The sequence below is a fragment of the Rhamphochromis longiceps genome, linkage group LG8 (genome assembly GCF_057381845.1).
Source record: "Rhamphochromis longiceps isolate RC_006_pf linkage group LG8, R_longiceps_female_GT1.1, whole genome shotgun sequence".
Classification (NCBI taxonomy): Eukaryota; Metazoa; Chordata; class Actinopteri; order Cichliformes; family Cichlidae; genus Rhamphochromis; species Rhamphochromis longiceps.
The window spans coordinates 5,038,287-5,062,203 of record NC_140564.1 but is presented as its reverse complement, the minus strand read 5'-3'; the positions used below and the strand labels follow the sequence as shown (position 1 = coordinate 5,062,203).

At 43.2% G+C, this 23,917-nt stretch overlaps 1 protein-coding gene and 2 long non-coding RNA genes across 3 annotated transcripts in view; 1 reads left to right on the top strand and 2 right to left on the bottom strand.

The window, feature by feature from the left end:
- Positions 1 to 23,917, bottom strand: part of LOC146662959 (uncharacterized) — a 77,543-nt gene that overhangs the window by 35,348 nt on the left and 18,278 nt on the right. The gene's annotated exons all lie outside the window — the stretch shown is intronic.
- Positions 1 to 23,917, bottom strand: part of LOC146662960 (UDP-N-acetylglucosamine transferase subunit ALG13-like) — a 43,364-nt gene that overhangs the window by 10,735 nt on the left and 8,712 nt on the right. The window contains exons 4-15 of the mRNA XM_085415534.1: positions 19,498 to 19,566; positions 4,295 to 4,412; positions 4,096 to 4,160; positions 2,905 to 3,005; positions 2,737 to 2,822; positions 2,367 to 2,637; positions 2,040 to 2,147; positions 1,651 to 1,798; positions 982 to 1,153; positions 730 to 765; positions 599 to 654; positions 373 to 441 (exon numbers count right to left, since the gene is read on the bottom strand). Of these exons, the coding sequence (XP_085271660.1) occupies positions 373 to 441; positions 599 to 654; positions 730 to 765; positions 982 to 1,153; positions 1,651 to 1,798; positions 2,040 to 2,147; positions 2,367 to 2,637; positions 2,737 to 2,822; positions 2,905 to 3,005; positions 4,096 to 4,160; positions 4,295 to 4,412; positions 19,498 to 19,566 (1,299 nt within the window). The remainder of the gene's footprint in view (positions 1 to 372; positions 442 to 598; positions 655 to 729; positions 766 to 981; positions 1,154 to 1,650; positions 1,799 to 2,039; positions 2,148 to 2,366; positions 2,638 to 2,736; positions 2,823 to 2,904; positions 3,006 to 4,095; positions 4,161 to 4,294; positions 4,413 to 19,497; positions 19,567 to 23,917) is intronic.
- Positions 12,083 to 16,864, top strand: LOC146662961 (uncharacterized). Its single transcript, XR_014912973.1, has 2 exons — positions 12,083 to 12,625; positions 12,668 to 16,864. It is a non-coding gene; the product is annotated as an uncharacterized LOC146662961 (long non-coding RNA).

The following is a 23,917-nucleotide window of genomic DNA, read 5'->3' as shown; positions in this document are numbered from 1 at the left end:
GCGCGTCACAGGAACAGGAAGTGCTCAAAGTCCAAGCACCATTACCTTCAGAGGTTGCGACCTCTGGAGGATGACGTTGGACAGGCGCTTTAGGCCTGCTGTACAGGTTTTTGATTGGACGAACAATGTTTAGAGCTGTTCTCTGTCCAGCTTGTCGCCGCCCACTGAGACGAGGCGGAGCAGAGATGGCAGCTGCAGTCTGTGGCGCGGTCGCAATAATATTCTCCTGAAGTCTGAAGCAGGAAGTTGAACTTCCCCGGGTCTGAAACAAGACGCTCAGACTGCGAGGAAGCAGCGCCAACCACTGAGCTACCCTGGCACCGCTGTCACACACGCGATGATGTCACCTTCAAGCTACGCTGCGGGACGTACCTGCTGGCTGTAGCTGAAGTTCACGTCTGATCTCGTGGGAGAGTCAGCCACGCCTCCTTCCTGCTCATCCTTTCAAAATAAAATAAAAACAGACTGATTACAGCTTCATGGGGTCACTGATCACATGACCTCTTCACACGTGCGAATTTCAAACCAGTTTTCATGTGCAACATTATGCTGACCTGCATCACACTAACAGGAGACAGAGGCAGAGGTCAGCTCTTACCTGATTGGTGGAGGTCTCAGTGGCGCTGTAAACTCCGGAGGTCTGGAAACTCTGATCTGAAATAATGTGAGACAGAGTCACCAATACGGCTGCTGCAGGGAGGCGTGTCACAGCGGGATCACGTTACTCACCCTGTGAACTGTAGATGAAGTCCTCCGTGTACTCGGCTGCATGCGGGAGCCACGCGCGCGCACACACACACACGCACGCACGCACGCACGCACGCACGCACACACACACACACACACACACACACACACACACACACACAATTAAAGTCAGTTTCTGATGAGTTTTCACAGTAAAAACCTCTCAGACCTTTACTGTGAAAGGTTACTAAGGGGAAGGAAGTGAAAATCTGAAGTGAGCAGTGGCGTCCTCACCCTGGTCCTCCACTGTGCTTATGTCCTCCTGCTCCTCCTCTGACGAGCACACGGGAGTGTTTCTGGGTGGGGGGGCAGGGGAGAGGGGCCCAGAGCCTCTCTGAACTCTATAGGAGGAGCCAGAGGGAGGGGCTGGGGCACCAATGGAGGGGGGAGGAGCCACAGTGGGGCCCTGCATAGGAAACGGTAAAATGTGACCTGAAAATGTTACACCTGACTCTTCTTCTTCGACAACAAGTCTGTGACCAATCATCAGCCGCCTCACTCAAGGGCCCTTTCTATTGGCTGCCAGCAACAACCAAGAAAAGACTGTATATAAAAGATAGACATGTTTGTAGGAGTTTAAAACTGCATTCTTGTTAATGGCCTAGAGGGGGCGATAGCTATGGTCACGTGGAAGTGGAAAAAACCTCAGTTACTCATCTCAGCTCACACACAATAAAATGGAGTCTGACGTCTCAGAGGACAAATATCTGGGACACTCTTAAAGATGTGATGTCGCTGCTTACCTCACCTGTCCTCAGTAATGTAGAATCTGGTTTTTGAGTAACCATCATTTAAACGTGTTTACCATAAACCACGTGAAGCACACGGCCCCTCCCACCTGCCTCAGCGCTCCGTGCACACACGCGCCGCATCATCGGAGGATTTTTCCAAGTACATACTCACTGGCAGCGGAGGGAAGACACCGTCGCTGGCGCCATCGAGCTGGTAGTACGAGATGGCTGCGTCCAGATCGGCCGGCTCCTCCACCGCCTCGGGAAAACCAAACTGACACTCTTTGTTCAGAGCCGCCGCCAGCTGACGCCGACTGCGCCTGAAAAAAACCACGGAGGAGAAAATAAAAACCCACCGACTGACATCACATCCTCTTTCAGGCCAGAGTGACTTTGTCTGCGATTACGGCACCTCATGTCACATGACTCGATTCATTTTAAAAACAGGAGCTGCTTCAGAGATCAGCTGACCGGTCATTCCTGGTGGTTACATCAGTGTCGTGCATGTTGGCGTGTCGTGCGTGTTGCCGTGTCATGCGTGTTGGCGTGTCGTGCGTTTACCGGGACCTGAAGGTGAAGCTCTCGTAGTCCTGATAATACCTGCGACCAGGATGGTAATAGGTCAGCTGAGTACCAATCAGGTGACGGTTCAGGAAATGGGTGGAGCTTCTGACCAGAAACATTTGCGCGCGTGCACACACACACACACACACACATACACACACACACACACTCCTCATTAACATGATATTTTTCACTGATGGTCAGAGCCACTGACATCGATCAGGTAACTAAGGGGGCGGGTCCCACCTTCAGAAAAGTGCATTTAAAACATTTGTGTCTGTGATGGAGTCAAACTGCACAGGTGCATCTCAGGTAAAGTCTCACCTTAAGGCTCCGTAGCGTGGTGTTCGGGCTGGGGGGGGATGGTGATGGCGAGGGGGGGCATAGGGGTTATAGGTCATAGCTCCAGGTGATGGAGGAGGGGGTGGGCGGGGGTGGCCCGCCGGTTGGAAGCGAGGTGGCAGACTCGAGGGGGCGGGGCCTCCATAGGAAGGAGGAGGTGGGATTAGCAGCTCTGTTCCCTTCATCCCACGAGATTTCCTGAAGTAGCGATGGCGGTGATGCCGCTGACGCCGCTGACCACGAGAGTCCGGGTCTGAGGGAGAGACAGGAAGAGACCGTACAGGAAGTCAGGTGAGTAACACAGGAAAAGGATAATACAAAACAGGGAGTGGATGGGAAAAAAAAAAAGCACCGAGGTCTCCTTTCCTGGAGGGGGCAGCCACATTCCAGACGGGAACCGGATTCACGGGTTTGAGGTCCGTCAGAGGGACCAGGTGTCTGTGAGGAAAGACACATGAGTGATGTCACAGCGGCACTGATGGACGTGATCCTGCCGTGTGTGTGCGTGTGTGTGTGTTACTTCTTGCCCAGTTTCTCGATGAACACCGTGATGGCGGATGAGTGCGTTCCCACTTCCTGGATGAAGGCGTTGTAGTACTTGCCCTTCGGCTCCAGACGCACCTGAAACAAGTTTCATTCCTGATGTCACAAACATGGTGGCTAGGGGGTGGAGCCAAAAACAAAATGCCACCTATCTTATAGTACCACAAATGTTTTTGGAGCTTCATTCATAAGAGTTACAGACAGTAACCACAGACAGTAACTGTTTTTCAGTGCTTTCAGTGTCTGAACAGCTGATTAAAGTTTGACCTCTGACCCCTCGCTGTAGTGACCTCACCAAAAACTCACAACACGCATACCGAGACGCCTCAGAGGTCACGCTACCCAGAGTCCCCTTGATGTTTACGTGCTTGATAATTACATTCTCCAAAACTACTTCCTCCAAATGTTTCAGCATAAAAGCCTCTTTAAGAAGTGAAGTTCAGTGTAGTGAAATGCTGAGAGCTTTTAATTTGAAAGGAATACAGGAAGTGTCAAGAGTTTGTAAAGGAGAGTGAGCCTAGATGCACTGGTGGATTATTTTATTGCAGGTGAGGTCAAAGGTCAGAGAGCGGTTCCTTTTTTTCTCGTCATGTAAAATGTTGACAGAGCTTTGACGAGGACGTCCGTCTCTGCACATCAACATAAATCAGAATAAAAAAAATAATTCACCATGTCATAAACAGCGCCAGCCTTATTAAGCATCACTGGGCACTCTCCCTTTGTATCCTGTAGCATCTAGATAACCTGCCGGCTGTGAGGTCAGAGCCTGAGGCGGTTTGGTGTGAATGAACTCTGACCTCTGTGTCTGAACCTTGTTCACATCCGCATTATAAAGTTTTCAGTAATAAATGGTAAATGGCCTAGTCCCTAAGGACCCCAAAGCGCTTTACATATCCAGTCATCCACCCATTCACGCATACATTCACACACTGGTGATGGCAAGCTACATGTAGCCACAGCCACCCTGGGGCGCACTGACAGAGGCGAGGCTGCCGGACACTGGCGCCACCGGGCCCTCTGACCATCACCAGTAGGCAACGGGTGAAGTGTCTCGCCCAAGGACACAACGACCGAGACTGTCCAAGCCAGGGCTCGAACCAGCAACCTTCCGATTACAAGGCGAACTCCCAACTCTTGAGCCACGATCGCCCCAATACAGTCTTCTTACCTGACACTTGTCTCCCAGGAAGTACCGCCTCCCTGCAAACACCATGTAGTCCGTCTTCTGCATCTCTATCACAGTGATCAGATTAGACCGTCACAGGAAGTAATCAGATTACACAGCCGTCAGTTGTACAGTGTCCAGCTTCAGTTCACCAGCATTACTTTATCCTGACGCTGGTCTGGATTAGTTAAACCTGCGTTACCTTTGCAGGTGTCCTGCCACACATCGAACTCCAGGTTTCTGTAAATGTCCCCGTCCAAAGACTTCATCACTTTGTAGGGCAGAGACAGTCTGGAGGGGGGCAGAGCTTCTGCAGGAGGCTGAACAACAAAAACATTACATCAGCTGCAGTTCCTCTGATGTCCAGCAGAGGCAGCAGTGAGTCAGTCCCATAAACTTCCATGTTTGCTGTCTGCTAGCTTCACCTGACCAATAATATGGCTGCTGTGAGGTTACCGTACCAACAGATCATCCAAGAAGGCGGAGCTCCAGTTTAATGAGTGAAATTCAACAGTTATGATTGGATGCCACTGACTTGCACGTCACGGATTCTTCTGGCATCATTTGGCTCTTTGCATTTTTACCTTTCTTACTTCACCAATGACGAGTTCACGTGTTCCAGCTCCTGCTGATGGCGTCCTACGACTCTGAACAAACTCAGGCTGAAACTAGACATTAAAAGCTGCAGAACAGAGGTCGTCACTGCAGAGCCTCAGGCGTGAAGCAGGAAGTAGAGCGTGTTTCTAAAGACCCTGGTGGCTCCTCTGAATGTTCTGGTTATCACATAATTTTCTTACATTGAGCGAAAATAAGACCGAAATCATAGTCTTTGGTAGTCACACTCTGCTAGACCGGTTAGCTGATGCCCTTGGCCCTCTCGCCAGCCATCTCTCGCTCACTGTAAGAAACCTCTGAGTGTTCCTGGATGGCTCTCTTTTAAACTTCAGAAACACGTCTCCACTGTGGTAAAAACAGCTTTTGCCAGTTGCGTCAGATATCCAAAGCAAAGCCGTTCCTTCCTTTAAAGGACCTTGAAAAGCTTATCCACGCATTTATCACATCCAGACTGGACTACTGTAACTCCCTCTACTCGGGCCTCCAACACTCTTCTCTTTACCGGCTTCAGTTAATTCAAAATGCAGCTGCGCGTCTTTTAACAGGTACGAGAATCTATGAACGCATAACTCCCAATTTTAGCCAAATTACATTGGCTCCCTGTCAAATATCGCATAGATTTTAAAATTCTTTAGTTCACTTTTAAAATTCAGAATAATTTAGCGCCCAGCTATCTCTCTGAACTCCTCCACTTACACAATCCCAACAGAGCACTTAGATCGTCCAATCACAGGCTCCTTGCACAACCTAGGACTCAAATGAAGTCGAGAGGTGACCGGGCCTTTGCAACCGTGGCACCCAGACTCTGGAATAACCTCCCTGTTCATATTCGTACTGCCGAGTCGATCCAGTCGTTTAAATCACGTCTTAAAACGTATTTTTTTTACTTTGGCCTTTGATTCTAACTCGTTGGCTGTTTTAGCTTATTGTGTTGTTACCTATTGTTTGTTGTCCTGTTTTATTGTTTGTTTTAATTGTCTCGTGTTTTCACTGACTGTGAAGCACTATGGTCAACACTGTTGTTTTAATATGTGCTATATAAATACATTTTGATTTGATGTGTAAGAATTTAGGAAGGATATTCATTTTAATTGAATTAATTCGTCCGACCACAGTTGTGTTCAGGGGTGACCACTGTTGAAGGCTTTGTTTGACATTCTTCAATAGTGTAAAAAAGTCGGCTTTGAGAAGTTGTTTATACTTTCTTGTAATTGTAATACCAGGTAGGTGAACTGCTCCTTGACCACTTTAAAGGGGAAACCCGACAAATCTATTGGAAATGCTTCTTCATTTGATAGACAAAGTTCGCTCTTGGACAGATTTAATTTATAACCACAGACTTGACTGAAACGCGTGAGTAGAGACAATATAGACGTTAGGGAAGCATGTGCATTTGAGATAAAAAGCAATAAATCGTCAGCATAGAGAGAGACTGTTCAGTTTGACCTCTTTGTATGCCCTGGACAAGTTTACTGCTTCGAAAAAGCATTGCTAAAGGTTCAGTAGCTAGATCAAATAACAACGGGCTAAGGGGCCGGTCCTGACGTGTGCCACGTTTGAGTGGGAATGGTTTTGATTTCTGGCTATTAGTGCAAACAGACGCAACAGGGGACAAGTATGGGCACTTGATCCATGAGATGAAGTTGGGACCGAACCCAAATCTTTCCAGCACAGCAAATAAATAGTTCTACTCTACACGGTCAAATGCTTTTTCTGCATCGAGGGAAAGAACACATTCTGGAGTGTCCTTGGACGGCGTGTGCAGGTTATTAACAATTATTAATATTACCCCTGATATTGACCCTTTCCAACCTGTGGGCCAGCGCTTTAGCTAGGATCTTAAAGTCAAGGTTCAGAAGTGAAATCGGCCGGTATGATGCACACTCAGTTGTCGTTCCCCTTTTTTGCAATTAAAGTTATGGAAGCGTCGTACCAGGAGGTTGGCAGTTTGCCTTGTGTGAATGCTTCAGATAGAACAGAGTGGAGGATGAACAAAATTAAACAAGATTTAAACAGCATTTACGACGAGGAAATCGAAAAAAAGCTCAAATTTACAAAACAAAAGTATTATGAGACGGGACCTAGGGCGCTGAAGCTTCTGTCGTGGAGACTGCGAAAACAACAGGAAAAGAACAGAATTCATAAAATCAGGAACCCTGAGTCACAAATTATTTGCAGTAAACTGGAGGATATCCAACGGGCATTTGAACAGTATTACAAAGACCTATATACCCAACCTCCCCTAGTAGAGAATACAATGATGGAAGCCTTTCTAAACTCATTAGACCTACCATCTATAGGAGAATTGCAAAATAAAAAACTCATGGCAGAGATAACTGCTGAAGAGCTGCATAAAGCCATTTCCAGACTGAAGGCGAATAAGGCACCAGGTACAGACGGTTATCCGTCCGAATGGTATAAAGCATTTAGGACACAAGTAACACCAGTGCTGCTTAATTGCTTTAATCATACACTAAGAACAGGAGTAGCCCCACAATCTTGGAGAGAAGCAGTTATCTCAATTATCCCAAAAGACGGCAAAGATAAAAAAGAATGCAGCTCGTATAGGCCAATTTCTATCCTTAACGTGGACTATAAATTATTTGCTTCAATACTAGCTAAGAGACTGGAATCAATTATCCCGGAGCTGATAGACTTAGATCAGACAGGCTTTGTTTCAAATAGACAGACTCAGGACAACCTGAGGAGAACGCTACAAGTGATGGATCATATAACATCAGGAAATATTAGTGCAATGTTGGTCAGCCTAGATGCCGAAAAGGCATTCGACTCGGTGGGTTGGGAATATCTATTTAGGGTACTAGCAAGATTCGGATTCAAAGATGGCTTCATTAAATGTATCAAAGCACTGTATTACTCCCCAACAGCCAGGATCAGGATTAATGGACACCTGTCTCAAAATATTACTCTGAAGCGAGGGACACGCCAGGGCTGTCCCTTGAGCCCGTCCCTGTTCGCCTTGTACATTGAGCCTCTGGCTCAGGCTATTAGAGAAAACTCTGAAATACAAGGAATAATGATCAGGGGTGAAGAACACAAGACTTGTATGTTTGCGGATGATGTTCTTCTTTTTATTACAAATCCTGAATCTAGTTTGTCCCAATTGATGACCTTACTAAAAGCCTACAATCACTACTCTGGCTATAAACTAAATATTCAAAAGACTCAATCCCTTACGTTCAATTATACACCTCGACCGGAAACTGTAAAGAAATTTAACTTCAAATGGGACTCTCCCACAATAAAATACTTGGGAGTAAACCTAACGAAAGACATGTCTAGACTCTATGAAATTAATTATTGCCCCCTCAACAAAGAGATCAAATCTGACCTAACTCGGTGGTCTCTCCTCCCTTTGGCTATGAGTAATAGAACAGAAATAATTAAAATGAACGTTCTGCCTCGAATTCTCTATCTCTTCCAGTCACTACCCCTGGAGATAACCCAAAAACAATTTGACGAGTGGGACAGATGGATCTCACGGTTCATCTGGAACGGCAGAAGACCAAGGGTCCAGTACGAGCTTTGCCGTGCTTACAAGATTACTACTACACCGCACAACTGAAGCCCCTGGTAAACTGGTGCTCCCCAAACTATGAAGCTAAATGGAAAAATATGGAAATTACACAATTAGACTTCCCATTACAGTCTCTTTTAGGAAATAAGAACCAAGCTGAAAAATTTTACAAAGATTTGAACCATTTCACCCGGTTCACCCTGAAACTATGGTTCAGGGTAGTGGGGAAACTACAAATAGAAAAACAGGCTAGGACCTTGAATTGGATAGCTTATGACCCGGAGTTTGTGCCTGCCAGGCTGGATGGGACCTTTAAACAGTGGACTCTGAGAGGAATTACTTCTTTTTGTTCACTAGCAACAAATGGGGGAATCCAAAGCTATAAAACCATCTCAGATACATACGGACTGGCAAAGCATGACTTCTTTAGATACTTGCAGGTTAGAGACTATTACAACAAGACGTTACTATTCAGAGATGAAAACGAATACAACCTAATTCATATCTTTCAAGAGGCATACAAGAGAAAGGACTCTAAAAAGATGGTCTCTAAAATATACGGTAGTATACAAGCCTCTAAAAATCACTCTACGTTGTACATTAAGCAAAAATGGGAGAGGGAATCAGGCTCACAAATTTCAGAGGACAGCTGGTGGGGAATATGTGAGTCTCAGGCTACCACTGCAAATTCAAGGTCCTTAAGAGAGTTTGGTTGGAAGAATGTAGTGAGATTCTTTAACACTCCTAAACTCACAGCTCGGCAAACAGGCTCACAGAGCCAGGGCCTATGTTGGAGAGGTTGTGGAACCCCCATGGCAAACCATTTTTATGTCTTCTGGGCCTGCCCAGGGATCCAGCCATATTGGGGGGAGGTGGCCCTTGAGATAAACAAAATAATTGGGATTAGAATAGACTATTCATTTGATACGTTGTATCTTGGCAAATTGCCTACGGCACTCCCACATAATGATAATTATTTATTGAAAATACTTTTGGCTGGCTGCAGGAAGGCCATAACCCGAAGATGGCTAAAGGCAGACCCTCCAACTCGGGCCCAATGGCGTGGGATAGTGGAAGAAATTTTTGGAATGGAAAGACTTACCTTTGTCCTTAGACTCGAGCTTGAGAAATTCAAGAAGCTCTGGGAAAAATGGGTTGTGTACTCCCTTTGTACTGAATAATTGAACATTACCATGATGTAAGTAGATGCTATATAACACACACACACACACACTTACATACAGTCCTTGTCTTGTAACCAAAGGGGGGTTGCAAGGGGAGGTGCTTTGTAAACTATTGTTTGAAGTTTGTCAATAAAAGGCAGCGAGAGGAGGCCACCATTTGGGGTTCTTTGTCGTGCTGGACACAGATGAGGCCTCCCTTGTGCAAATAATGGATCGATCGACTGTCTTGTTTTCTTCATGATGAATAAGTCTCTAGAATTAGCGGGGTTTGTGGAAACACAGACCCAACATTTATTTGGTCCTTCGGAGCCGGAGCCTAACACATTGCATCAACCGAGGAGAGGGAGAGGACGCCACCGCAACGTCTGGGATGATTGACGTAAAGCCCTGGTGTTTTTGGCTTGCCACCAGGCCGGGAAGTTTGCGCCTGACCTCCCCTCGGGATGGATGACGATTGACGGGATCCAGAGACTCTTCCCATGAATGTAAACAAACAGTGAGTACAGAAGGCCTTAGAGAGCGGCTACGGGCTGTGCGTTAAACGTAGAGCTGGGCGATAGAACGATAACGATATGTATCGCGATATAACTTTTACTCGATAGAGAAATTAAGCTATCGCGATAGACCTCGCCGCTCTTGTCTTCTTTAAAAAAAAAAAAAAAAAAAAAGGTCAGCCAATCCAAATTAAGTAGCGCAGAGCCGAACCAATCACAGCCGCAGCGTCACGTCACGTGACTTGTTATGTACAGCACAAGTGCCAAGCCGCACGTGTGTTTGTTTGGGAAGCAGCCAGCGGGTAATGGAGCCAGCGCGTAATGGAGGAAATGAGTGTGCCGAATAGAAAATTCAACCGAGCGTGACCGAAGAAAAACCAGATGATGGTTCCAATGCCGGAGAGATTGTCGAACGGAAGAGCCATAGAAGTTCCGTAGTGTGAAGGTATTTCGGCTATTTCAAGTCTGACAAAAACAGAGTAGCGTGCACTGTAAATTGTGCCGAAAGCAAGTCTGGAAATACAATAAACTGGTGCATGCGTCACACTGTGCGCCACGTTATTGTTTCGGTGAAATGAATTTCTACAATACTGTTACTCTCTGCAGTGTTTAAATGCTTACATACACACAGTTACTGTCCGTCCACACATACGACTCGGTTCTGCTTCTATGCCGCAGCTTTGTTTACTTTTTCCCACCGAGGCTTCTAGACTTCTGATTGGCCAACATTTCTGCACGGTTAGGAATCTAGCTCCACCTGCTGCTTTGGCATGTTCATAGCAGCGTTTTCCTTCATTTCTGCCTTTATGTGTGGACGGGATTATTTTTTAAAACGAAAACGGAAAATCTCCGTTTTCAAAAACACCCGTGTACGTGTGGACGTAGCCTCAGTCTCTGACTGGAAGCGCTAATTCGTCATTCGGCTTTTGTTAGACTAAAGTAACTGTTAAAACTGTTTGAAAAGCTAAGCTATACAACAAGGAGAGATTGAGAATTTCCTTTTAGTTCTCAGTTTATTTGATATTGACAAAAGTTAGTCAGTTTTGTCTGTTCTTCTGTAAAACAAACTAAGATTTATTTTTTAGAATTAATATTTTGTTTCTAAGTGGAATTGACAATTTAGTCTGTTTCGTTTGTTCTATTTTGAAACTTAAACGCTTTAGCGGCTGCCTTTTGTGTAGTTTGCAATATTTGCCTTTATTTATCTGAAAAAGTCTCATGTTCCTGAAGTACATCTACCCTGTTGAACTTATTATGGGAAATAAATATTTAAATAAAAACAAGCTGCTGATTATTTCACATTTTACTTGTGAGCAACGGCACATTTAAATCTTACAAATATAGTTATTTGGCTTATATCGTGATAGATATCGTAATCGTCTGAAATGAAAAAAACATATCGTGATATGAAAAAATCTCATATCGCCCAGCTCTAGTTAAACGTGAGTCCGGGAGCGCGCTAGCCGCGTGAGAGAGACGCAGGCTTCTCCGCCATTTGGGGCGTAGAGAGTTCTCCGCCATTTGGGGCGTGGAGAGAACCTAGGTTCAGAGTCCGGAATCTCCGCCATTTGGGGCGTTGGAGAGTGTCCGAAGGTTGAAGTCTCCGCCATATGGGGCGTTTGAGAGTTTTCAACAGAGAGCGCAGGCTGTGCGTGCAGACGCAAGCGATAGGCCTATGTTGTGTGTGTGCGGGCCAGACGTGGTCTGCGTGAGTGTGGCTGATTGTTGTCTTGTAATGGAGAATAAAATGTGTAAGTCTGCCTTAGAAGGAGATGTAAAATTTATGCAGAAAGTTTTACCAGGCAGCACGCAGTATGTAGGTTGTTGGTGTAAGAAATGTGGATTTGAAGGGACATTAGTGGAAGTTCAGTGTAAAATGCTGGTAGAAAGAATAGCTGTAAGTGTAGCAGGTAAAACAGGTAAAGCGAAGCAGAGGAAGGAATTGCAGTTAGCAGTTGCTAAGTTGTGGCTGGAGCAGGCTCAGAAGAGGAGAGAAGCAAGAATGTTAAAAGAGCAATATTGCAAGAAGTAGTTGTGAAACCTGAGGATGAAACTACAGCTTAATCCACTGCAACTACTCTAGAACAACACCGTAGAAAAGCATTAGAAAGAGCAAGAATGTTAGCAGAAAAGTAGAGTCAGAGAAGAGGGTGAGAGAGCAGAGGCAGAAGTGGAGGAGAGATTAAAGGCATATTAGGAGCAGCATTGAGTCCAAGACAGACTAGGCAAGTGAGGAAACAGAAAGTAAAGTTAGTGAACACAAACGTTACAACTACATATCCATCCCTGACACAACACAAAAAAACAACATATGGTGTTTCTGTAACAGAGTGTGAAGATGAAGAAAGTTTTTCTCCTGATCAATTCCGCGAGTGTGAGCGTGTCTGACGTCATGGTGTGTGTGAAAGGTATCCAGCTGGGCAGACGTGATTCTGCAAGTCACCTGCCCAGTGGCCAAAAAGAAATAAAATAGTTGTGTGGATGAATGATAGCATGAAGAGTGCTTGGTGTTTCTGGGTCTGAAACAGCTGTAATGCTATTTTCTGTTTTGGAGAAAAGTACAGTTAAAGAAGAAAAACAGAGAGAGATGTGTGTTGTTTTAAGCAGTGATGAGAATAATGGAAGTGTGATGAGAGATGAACACAAAAACATACTGAAAATGCATTAACCATACTAACCCCACATGCATATACACATCTGGTGTGTGAAGAAGTTTTACCATGGCACACATTTAGTTACATGAGAACTAAAATTATTATGTGCTAAGACAACAGGGTTATGCTGTATGTTGTGTGTATGGCTGATTGGATGAATGTTTGAGATTAAACTGGCTGTTAATTTGTCTTTTATTACTAAAGTTGAACCTGCCAATTGGGTTGTGACGATTTATCCCCCTGGCATGAAGAACACGTGTCATGACTTAAACAAGGCCTTGCTTTCCTTTATTTTCTTTGATTTCTTTTATTTTCTTTCTTTTATTTTGTTACTTTCATGGTGCACTGAAAGTTTTGTTTGATGATCTCTGTTTGAGCAGATCTGCACGATTAGAATCGAAGCATCGTCGAGAAAACTGTTGCAAAGTGAGCTTCTCCAAAATTAAAATGGGCTCTTATTTGGGACAATCAGGAAACAAGTTCCTGTCCAAAAAAATTCAACGAGGAAATCCAGTCTAAATTATTTTTCTTTTTGAAATGACGTTGTTTTGCTGAGCGTGGAAACGAATGCGACGATAATTTCCACAATTAGCAAAAGAAGGAATCACTGAGTGAATGAGTAAGAATTTTAAAATAAATGGGGAACTGACTGACTGACTTAACACCATTGTGTGAAGTCAACCCCCACCTGACAAAGGTGTGGATGTATCTCTGTGTGGTTCTCTGTTGCAGGAGCAGAAGGAGACCACAGGATTCCTCCTGTGGGTCACATGACTATGTGAACTCTGAAAATGTAACCTTTTTAGTTTAAATTCTATGTCTGTGAATTTACCATGTGTGTGTCATTGACTAACTTGTGGTACTCACAGAAGTTACTGTGAGAAAGTATGCACACACCTGCGCAGCGCTAATATTTGCATTTTTTCTTACAGCATTGCAGTTTTTCATGTGATTTGATGATGTGGTTTTTAGCAGAACAACTGGTGGATGTTTGTTTCTTTATTACAGGTTTTGTTTTCTTTAAGAGCGCATGTAGCATTCAGCAGAAGTGGACAAGTGACATGAGTAAAACAAATAAGAGATTACGATATTTATGGAATAGTTTATTATGGGCTCATTTGCTGGCCACTTTTGAACCCATAATAATAATAATATATGAGTGGAGTGACTTTGCTTAAGAGAAGTCACCGATTACATTAATGTTAACTGAGCACATGGGATGATCCATGTCTGAGGCGAGTTATGGTAATGATAGTGATTTAATGATTTGAGAAAACCTGCACATGACACTTGTCTCGCCCGTGCCGAATGCTTATTACTTTTTTGATATAATTGTTTATACGTGTGAAGGTTGATTTTATTTCCAGATTTTGTATATGCAGGCAATGTTTTCTATTATTGTTGCAGTGATTTGTGTGATTAGCTGTTTATTTACAAGTATTAAACCTATGCAAGTGGTGCATCCTTGTTCAGATGAGGCTTTGATGGCCTATAAGTGAAGTTCACTGATTACAATGTGGAATAACATTGAGATGTTAAATAATTTGGAATAAATTATGGGAAAAAGTAGGAGTTTAATGGGTTTAGAATAAACCTGCAATGATACTTGTCTCTGTGATGCTGAATACTTTATTACTTTCATGATCTATAGTTGGTTGCAAATGTGAAGTTGTTTTAAATTTTAAGACTTTGTCTTCTGTGATACAGGAGCTGGGAGTTAAACAAGTTGAACATTTAAGTGCTGACTAATGTTTTACACAGGGTTACAGCTTGGAGTGAAGCTGCTCCAAGGGACAAACCCTGGAGATTGTTTTAGGGAGACTGTGCGACACTCTTTTACATGTCTCATTGGGGAGTTGACACATGGCGAAAGCCGTGTGGCGAGAGGAGTGTCATTTTTTCAATTTGTAGATGTCGTGAGGTGCCATGACGAGAAGGAGTGACTGAGAGGATCGCCCACAAAATGGAACTTGAGGGAGCGTGCCAAGCTCCAAAAAGTGACAGCGCAGAGGAGGTCCAGCGATGGACTTGTGGTTCTGTGAACAGCACAAATACAAGGTGACTGTAAAATAACTAACAGCACTTTTTCCACAAGTGAAGCCAGTAACTTACTATCCTAAAAGATTAGCTCTAGTTGCTCGTGCTTTACCTCCATGCGTGAGATCAGTATGTGCAGCAGCTTAAGCTGTACAATGTTTCAATGGTTTATTTCACCTTTTGACATTGTTAGTTCCACACGAGGTAGATGTTTACTATCGCAGACTAAACTTACATTTCTGTCACCTACAAGACACTTGTCTTTAATGTTACTGTTACTCTCACAACCACACATATTACCATAAAGTGGTGCAGAATTCTGAATCTGTCCAACCCTTTTTGCCAACGGAGGAAGGGCACTTCTCATGAGTGTAGAGAGCGCGAGGAGAAGACGTGTAAGCTGAGGAATGACTTAATAGATGTGCCACTCGTTGAGGGAAAGGTTTGGTTTGCTGATGATTTGAGTTTTACAATAGCAGAGGGACAGACTAGAACACGTTTTACTGTAGCAGACAGTGAGAGAGAGTTATCTATGTAGGACAACTAGCATGTGTCATATTTGCTTGAGCAGCAGAGATGCTAGCCTTAACGGAAGCGTGTAAAGCTGTAGAGAGACAATATACACTGATAGGCAGTAGACATTTGCTACTGTACATTTTTCTGTAGTGCAGTGAGTGAGACGCGGTGTGACAACCTCTACAGGGAAACCTGCAGAACACACCAAACTTTTGCAAATTCTGCTGGAGGCAGCGTTGTTAACCAGTGGAATTGCCGTTTGTAAATGTGCAGCACACATGTGAGGGAAAGATCCAGTTGCATTAGGGAAAGTTTTTGCAGATAAGATCACAAAAGAGGCAGCTGTAGTTAAACATGGTGTTAACCTTTTATCAGTACAGCATCAGCAGACATGCAGGCCCACTCACCTACAGCAGGAAAACAGTTGTGACTTACAGAGGGAGCAAGCTTGCAGGATGATTTTTTATCTGTGTGATACACCAGTACTGTCTATAATTTGTATAAGACTGCTGCTATATTGAGCCATTGGCTATGCCATGTCTCAAACAGGAGGGAGATGAGCAGTCGTTATACTCACTCTAGGATTATTAAATACTTTAAAAAAAAACTTTTTTGCAGAGAGAACTAATGGAACAGTAAAGTTAAGATTTAGGAAGACAGGCAGGACACGGTTAGACTGTATAGAATAAGTACATGAGGATTACTCCAACAGAGAATGGTCTGACTCTTTGAGATTACACATGTTAGAGCATTTAGAGTTCCAGTCTTCTGTAGTGATGATAGAAAAGCAGAAGAGAGAGCATATTAGCAGATTAGATGCTTGAAAATGTTTAAAAGTAAAGTAGTCATGAGAACAAATGATCTGCCAGATGATTCTGTTTCTTCGCAGGAGCAGAGCCTGAAGTCTGGAGATTGGATGATGATAAGGCCATGGAGAGGAAGTGCTGGTCCAGTCCACGATGGGAAGGTCCATATCGGATGCTGCTGACGACGACTACAGCAGTGAAGATTGCTGGAAGGAACACTTGGATATATCAAGCGCACTGCAAGAAGGTGACACACGTCCAGGCCAGCTCGGAGTAAGTGGCAGGAAGACCGGGAACAAAGGGGGGGGGAAAGCCTCCAGGGCCCCTCGTCTCAATCCGGTGAAGAAACCAACTGAGCCACAGGTACTCATCAGAATGGCTGGGAATGTGCTGTGCGTCTTCTTGTGCCTGTGGACCCTGAGTGGGATGACAGGGAGCGCACTGGAACAGAGCAAACCACACCCAGTACCCGCATGGGTTTTCAACAACTACTGGTGGCAGTTTAAGAACACAACCGCTCACATAAAGAACGAGACCAATGGTTATGCTTGTGATGCCACTGGCTACACATTCTTCTGGACTGTGGCCCTATAGCATCACTGAGAGCGAGACAGTTTGTTTGGTTGCTTTGGCAACACATCCAGGAACACTGCCAACTTTTCAATTCCTCTGAACCTGAATGGAAGGTTGATTCACCAGTAGCTGGGAAGGTGAACTGCTCTGGTGAGACAGACCTGCTCGTCTGACTCAAAGAATATGACTTGTTGCAGGACATTATACAGTTAAACGAACTGGAAACAGGCCAATTGCCTATGTGTACGAAGGACAATGGATTAGCCCAAGTTGGAGATTAACCATGGAACATGGCAACATCACTTATTCTTTTGTCTTTTGCAAGAAGGATGTAAACAGAGAAGCCTTTTGTCTACATTTACATCATGAACACTTGAGGTTTTGAGCCAAGAAGATCAAAACAGCTTGATCCAATTTCCTTTACAAAGCTTTTTCTGTGGTGACAACAGGACAGGAGAAGAGTTGTAAATGCAGATAATTCACAAGTTGACTCTAACCCCCACAGGATGCCTACAGTGAGAAGATTTGGGAGGTTGATAGGAGTCATAAAGAAGGGTGTTGGCTAGGCTGCAGCTTTGAAGTTAGCTGAGAGCCATATGGACAAACATTAAAGTCAACTGATGCGTTTAAATACCTATGTCTGTATACAGTTGGATTGTAGTGACATATGATTTTTGAGAATGATGATTCTTCTTGTTTGACCTTTGACATTCAGTTGTGTACTTGAAGAAATACATGATGAATTGCACGACAGGAGTAGATCCGCCACAAGACTGGATAGCTTGGTTACTGTCTGGTCCTTGGTGGCATCTTCTTTTGAAAATATTAATTCCTGTTTTTGAACTGTTGATATTGATTTGCTTATGTATAGGATGCATTTTACCGTGTATAAGATCATTGCTAACTAAAATGATTTCTGATACATTTGTTAATTATGTACTCTTACAGCAATATGAAATGACTGAAATTACTGACATGACAGAAGCCTGTGTATGAATGAAAGCTACACTGACACTGTCTAAACAAAGGGTGCATAAGTTGAAATTTAAGTATACAATGACAAAAAGGAGGGAAATGTTAAGTCTAATTGTTGAATGTTGCCATTGTGTTTCTTAAATTTGTATAGTCTTAGTTTAAGCAGTAGGATCAAGCCATTCCTTTGATCCTGACCACCTCTCCAGCCACTCTGTGCTGGGGGAGGTTTTATTGTAGATACATCCTAACTGAAAGATCTGTTTCTTTTGATGTAGGCTTCCTGGGTTTATGACCCTTTTGGTCAGCAGGAGGTCTAACACACACACACACACACACACACACACACACACACACACACACACACACACACACACACACACACACACACACACACACACACACACATAACACACACACACACACACATACACACACACATTCTCACATAACACACACACACACACACATTCTCACATAACACACACACACACACTTACATACAGTCCTTGTCTTGTAACCAAAGGGGGGTTGCAAGGGGAGGTGCTTTGTAAACTATTGTTTGAAGTTTGTCAATAAAAGGCAGCGAGAGGAGGCCACCATTTGGGGTTCTTTGTCGTGCTGGACACAGATGAGGCCTCCCTTGTGCAAATAATGGATCGATCGACTGTCTTGTTTTCTTCATGATGAATAAGTCTCTAGAATTAGCGGGGTTTGTGGAAACACAGACCCAACATAAACGGCCGTGAAATTGGACGGTCTAGCCTTCTGATTAGCGTCACCGCTGTCTCGGTGGAGTTTAATAAACTCAGCCGTCTGATCCTTGCTATCTAAAGTATAACAGGACACTGGTGTAAATTCTCAACTGTCTCATACTTCTGTTTAATCAGTTTTCTGTTTGACGTTTAGTCAGCTGTGTAAAAATCAAGGAGGAACCCACCCAGGGGATTAATAAAGTTTTATTTTATCTAATCTAATAACTTTAATCTCAGCCAAACCGATTTACTCACGAACAAACAAAACACTGAAAAAAGCCCAACAATAACATTTTTAGGTTGTCTAAGTGACTTATATATTACGTTTAACCCGAGCAGCGAAAGTCCGCGGTGATCTGAAAATGATGTGCCGGGCGTTGTGCCGTTCTCGGCCGCATCAGTAACCCTCGAGCTCCCGGCTAGCTTTCGAGCTGGTGGGTAGCAGACGTCTCCGAAAACGGCGAAGCACTTATGCAAATATGCGATATCTTGATAAACCGAGCAGATATTTGATGTTTACAGAGCTACTTTCTCGCCTGAAAATACGTTAAAAGTTTATTTTGTGACCCAGAAAGATTAGTATGAGTAATTTTAAAACTTAGTAGCGGCCGCCATTGTTGGAAACTGGAGTTTGGCTGGGCCGCGCTATGAATTCTGGGATATGGTAAGCCACGAAGGATACACCCGACCCATCCTTCAAATTCGGGGAAAAGGAGGACGCATTTGTTGGCTGCATTCGGAGGAGTCTACGAATTTGGACAGCCTTCGGCGCGTCGCTGTGACGTAATCGGTCTACAAATGCGGCCTCAGGAGGGTGCAGCCCATGAATTTGGACACGACCTTTGTCCCGACTGCCGTTAGACCAAAACCAAGAGAAGAAGAGAGCTCGGCGCGTCACAGGAACAGGAAGTGCTCAAAGTCCAAGCACCACCACCTTCAGAGGTTGCGATCTCTGGAGGATGACGTTGGACAGGCGCTTTAGGCCTGCTGTACAGGTTTTTGATTGGACGAACAATGTTTAGAGCTGTTCTCTGTCCAGCTTGTCGCCGCCCACCGAGACAAGGCGGAGCAGAGATGGCAGCTGCAGTCTGTGGCGCGGTCGCAATAATATTCTCCTGAAGTCTGAAGCAGGAAGTTGATCTTCCCCGGGTCTGAAACGAGACGCTCAGACTGCGAGGCAGCAGCGCCAACCACTGAGCTACCCTGGCACCGCTGTCACACACGCGATGATGTCACCTTCAAGCTACGCTGCGGGACGTACCTGCTGGCTGTAGCTGAAGTTCACGTCTGATCTCGTGGGAGAGTCAGCCACGCCTCCTTCCTGCTCATCCTTTCAAAATAAAATAAAAACAGACTGATTACAGCTTCATGGGGTCACTGATCACATGACCTCTTCACACGTGCGAATGAAAGGGCGTTGAAAGGCTGCTCCAACGGAACTTATTGTTTTCGGAGGAAAACACAACAATATGAAACAGGAAAGTACCGCAGTGTAATCCATTTATTTCAACAAAGTAACTGTATTCTGAATACCACCTTTTTAAACGGTAACTGTAACGGAATACAGTTACTCATATTTTGTATTTTAAATACGTAACGGCGGTACATGTATTCCGTTACTCCCCAACACTGTCCGTGTTCCACATGTTGCATTCGCAGATTCTCATTTTCACTGAACAATCGTCTCTTTCCGCCTGGTCTTCTGTCTCTGTGCTTCTGTAACATAAAGAACGAGCTGACATTTTTCTCACGACACCAGCAATCAGCTCAGCAGGCCCTCAGATTACCTGCATGCATCCTCCTACTCACCTGTCAGCGGTTGTTTAACACCTGCTGCTAATTCAAGAAACACGCCCACGTTACCTGGTGATAGACTTGTAGTCAAGACCACCTAATCCGAGACCAAGACAAGACCAAGACCAGAGGGTATCGAGACCAAGACAAGACCAAGACCAGAGGGTATCGAGACCAAGACAAGACCAAGACCAAGTTGAGACAAGACCAAGACCGAGTCAAGACGAGACCAAGACCAAGACCGAGACCGAGACAAAAAAAGTCTTTAAACTGCAGCCAGATGCTATTCTATGCAGGACACCTTAAACTAGTTTTTTATTTAAGCAGCAAGGTAGAACAAAGTCGGGCCTGTATCAAGACACAGGGACTAAACCCCAATTCAACCAGACCCAGAACTGATCCGGAATTAAAACAGGACTACAACAGTTCAAAATCAGGACTACTGAGGACTTAACCAAGACAGAACCAGAATCAGAACTAGATGATAGTAGCACTAAAAAATCATCATAGACCTGCACTACACTTATTTTTTAATTCTACCAAAGTACAATATTTAGATTGAGAAAAGTTTATATAATTATTTAGCCTTGTTGTGCAAACAAGCCTGCATAACTTAATAAATATAGAATTTGAAAAGTAACAAATGGTATCTAAAAAGAAACACTAGGTACGAGATACAGTTCTGATGAGTTTTGGCAAACAACCATTTGACTAACATGTGTGTCTCACCTGCTCTTTTTCATCTCTGTTCTGTCCTCATTCTCTCTCTCTCCCTCTCTGTTTCTCTCTCTCCCTCTTTGTGCTGACAATCAAGCCAAACACCAACATCATCAAATATACAGTTGAAACCAGATATTTATGTACTCTTCAGATAAAAACACAAACACTTTTTTAATTGTAACATCAAATCAGACTAAATGTTTATTTTTTTTTTAAAAAAAAACACATTTGTTAACTTTAAGAGTAAAGAGAGAAACTATCTGTATTTCTTAATTGCAAATGGCACCAAATTGTATTCAAAATTGAGCCACACTTATGGAGCTCGACAATTCTTTTCCTGATGTTTTGGTTGACATCTCTTTATTTTTCCCATGTCACAGAAACAGGCTCTGTGTTTTGCCTTATATGCATCCACAGGTGTGCCACCAATTTACTCACATGGACTCTACTAACCTATCAGAAGCTTCTTCAGCTCAGAATGGAATCGTCTGGAGTTTTCTTATTAATTAACAATAAACTTAGTGTATATGTACTCCTAAATTTGATGAAAGTGATTAAAATAGACAGTTCCCTCTTTTTATTCTGACATTTAACTAATTCAAAAGATATTTCAACATTTATTTATCTAAAACAAAAGTTTACTCTAAATTGATGTTTAACAGTAAAAAAAAGTTTTTATGTTTTCTCCATAAAGTGTATGTAAATATCTGGTTTCAAGTGTGAATATACTGCTGTGTATTGAAAATCCTCTTGTTTTGCATAGATATACTAAACAACATCCAAAGCATAATATATAAAATAACATCTACCTGAGTTTTTTCTTTGAAAGAAGCTCCTTATGTCCATTGTTGTGTTCATCAGTACACAATTGAAACCGATTTAGAGAGTTTGTTTAGCCGTGGAGGCAGGGGCGGAGCGTGGGGGTGGCTTACTGGGCTTAAGCCCGGGTTGTTTTGTCAGAAGCCCAGGGTATTTTGGAGTGTAATTTTTTCATAGTTAGATGCCTGGCTGACAACTGTATAAAACAAAAAGTACACACAATATTCGAAGCACATAGTGCACACTGTGGGAATTTACGACTGTGCGTGAATCCCCCCCTGATATTGGTATGATCCAAGCTCAGGCACTAAGCGACTGAGCGAGGGGGCGGGGCAGCTGCTGCCCGTGAGTGCGGTGTTGGAGAGACGGAGCCAGCCATACTAAGGAGAGCTTAAGTTTGACCAGGTACCAAAGAAAATCATTCGTACTGTACAAATAATGTATATATGACGGTGCATCACGAAAGATTGATATCAAACTGATCACTTGACCAATATTACGTTACTTGCTCTTCAAGTGAATCAACAAATGGCGAAATGAAAAGCCGAACAAATGCTATTTTTTTTAGAGAGTCTTAGCTTACGTGTGTTTATTTCATATTTTCAGTTCTTACCCTCCCCGACAAAATCGGTTTCAGTTATGTACTGAAATATAAGAATGGACATTCGAGGGTTCTTTCAAAGAAAAAACTCAGGTAAATGTTATTTTATATATTATGCTTTGTATGTTGTTCAGTATATTTATATGCAAAACAAGAGGGATTTCAGTACACAGCAGGATATTCACATTTGAAACCAGATATTCTTCTGACAAAACAACCCGGGCTTAAGCCCAGTAAGCCACCCCCACGCTCCGCCCCTGCCTCCACGGCTAAACAAACTCTCTAAATCGGTTTCAATTGTGTACTGATGAACACAACAATGGACATAAGGAGCTTCTTTCAAAGAAAAAACTCAGGTAGATGTTATTTTATATATTATGCTTTGGATGTTGTTTAGTATATCTATGCAAAACAAGAGGATTTTCAATACACAGCAGTATATTCACACTTGAAACCAGATATTTACATACACTTTATGGAGAAAACATAAAAACTTTTTTTTACTGTTAAACATCAATTTAGAGTAAACTTTTGTTTTAGATAAATAAATGTTGAAATATCTTTTGAATTAGTTAAATGTCAGAATAAAAAGAGGGAACTGTCTATTTTAATCACTTTCATCAAATTTAGGAGTACATATACACTAAGTTTATTGTTAATTAATAAGAAACTCCAGACGATTCAATTCTGAGCTGAAGAAGCTTCTGATAGGTTCGTAGAGTCCATGTGAGTAAATTGGTGGCACACCTGTGGATGCATATAAGGCAAAACACAGAGCCTGTTTCTGTGACATGGGAACATCAAGAGATGTCAATCAAAACACCAGGAAAAGATCTGTGGAGCTCCATAAGTGTGGCTCAGTTTTGAATACAATTTGGTGCCATTTGCAATTAAGAAATACAGATAGTTTCTCTCTTTACTCTTAAAGTTAACAAATATGTTTTTTTTTTTTAAAAATAAACATTTAGTCTGATTTGATGTTACAATTAAAAAAGTGTTTGTGTTTTTATCTGAAGAGTTTGTAAATATCTGTATATTTGATGATTGTCAGCACAAAGAGAGAGAGAGGAACAGAGAGGGAGAGAGAGGAGAATGAGGACAGAACAGAGATGGAACAAGAGCTGGGGCCCGTTCTTCGTACGTCGCTCACTACATCCAAGATCAAACCATCGCGCTAACCGTGAGCTCGCTAATCCGGTTCCCCGAACACACCTGTTGTCGACGATTAGTACTGCTGGACGCAGTAATGTGACATCACTGGGTGTCGTAAAAGGGGCTACGCATCGATAGTAGAAACATTGATCGGCAACCCGCTGATTGGTCGGCGAAAATGTCGAAGGGGCGCGCTCGGTATTTTCCGGCAGCAGAGCAAGAACTCTTGATTGAGGGATTTCAGGAGTTTCAGAGTTTAATTAAAACGCAAGGGAACACTGCAAAGGCTGCAAAAGCAAGGAGTGAGGGCTGGCAGAAAGTTGCTGACAAATTAAACTCGTAAGTAATTTAATCATAACAATAATAATGGAGTGGATTGATATAGCGCTTTTCAAGGCACCCAAAGCGCATGACAATACCACTATTCAGTCACTTTATTATTTATTCATAGATTTATTATATTACACTATATTATCCAATATTATATTACATTATATTATATTGTTATATTATATCCCCTTTCACATTAGAGCCACAACAGGACCCACTAGAACATGGGAACAAGTAAAAGTGGAATATAAGAATATCCTACAGA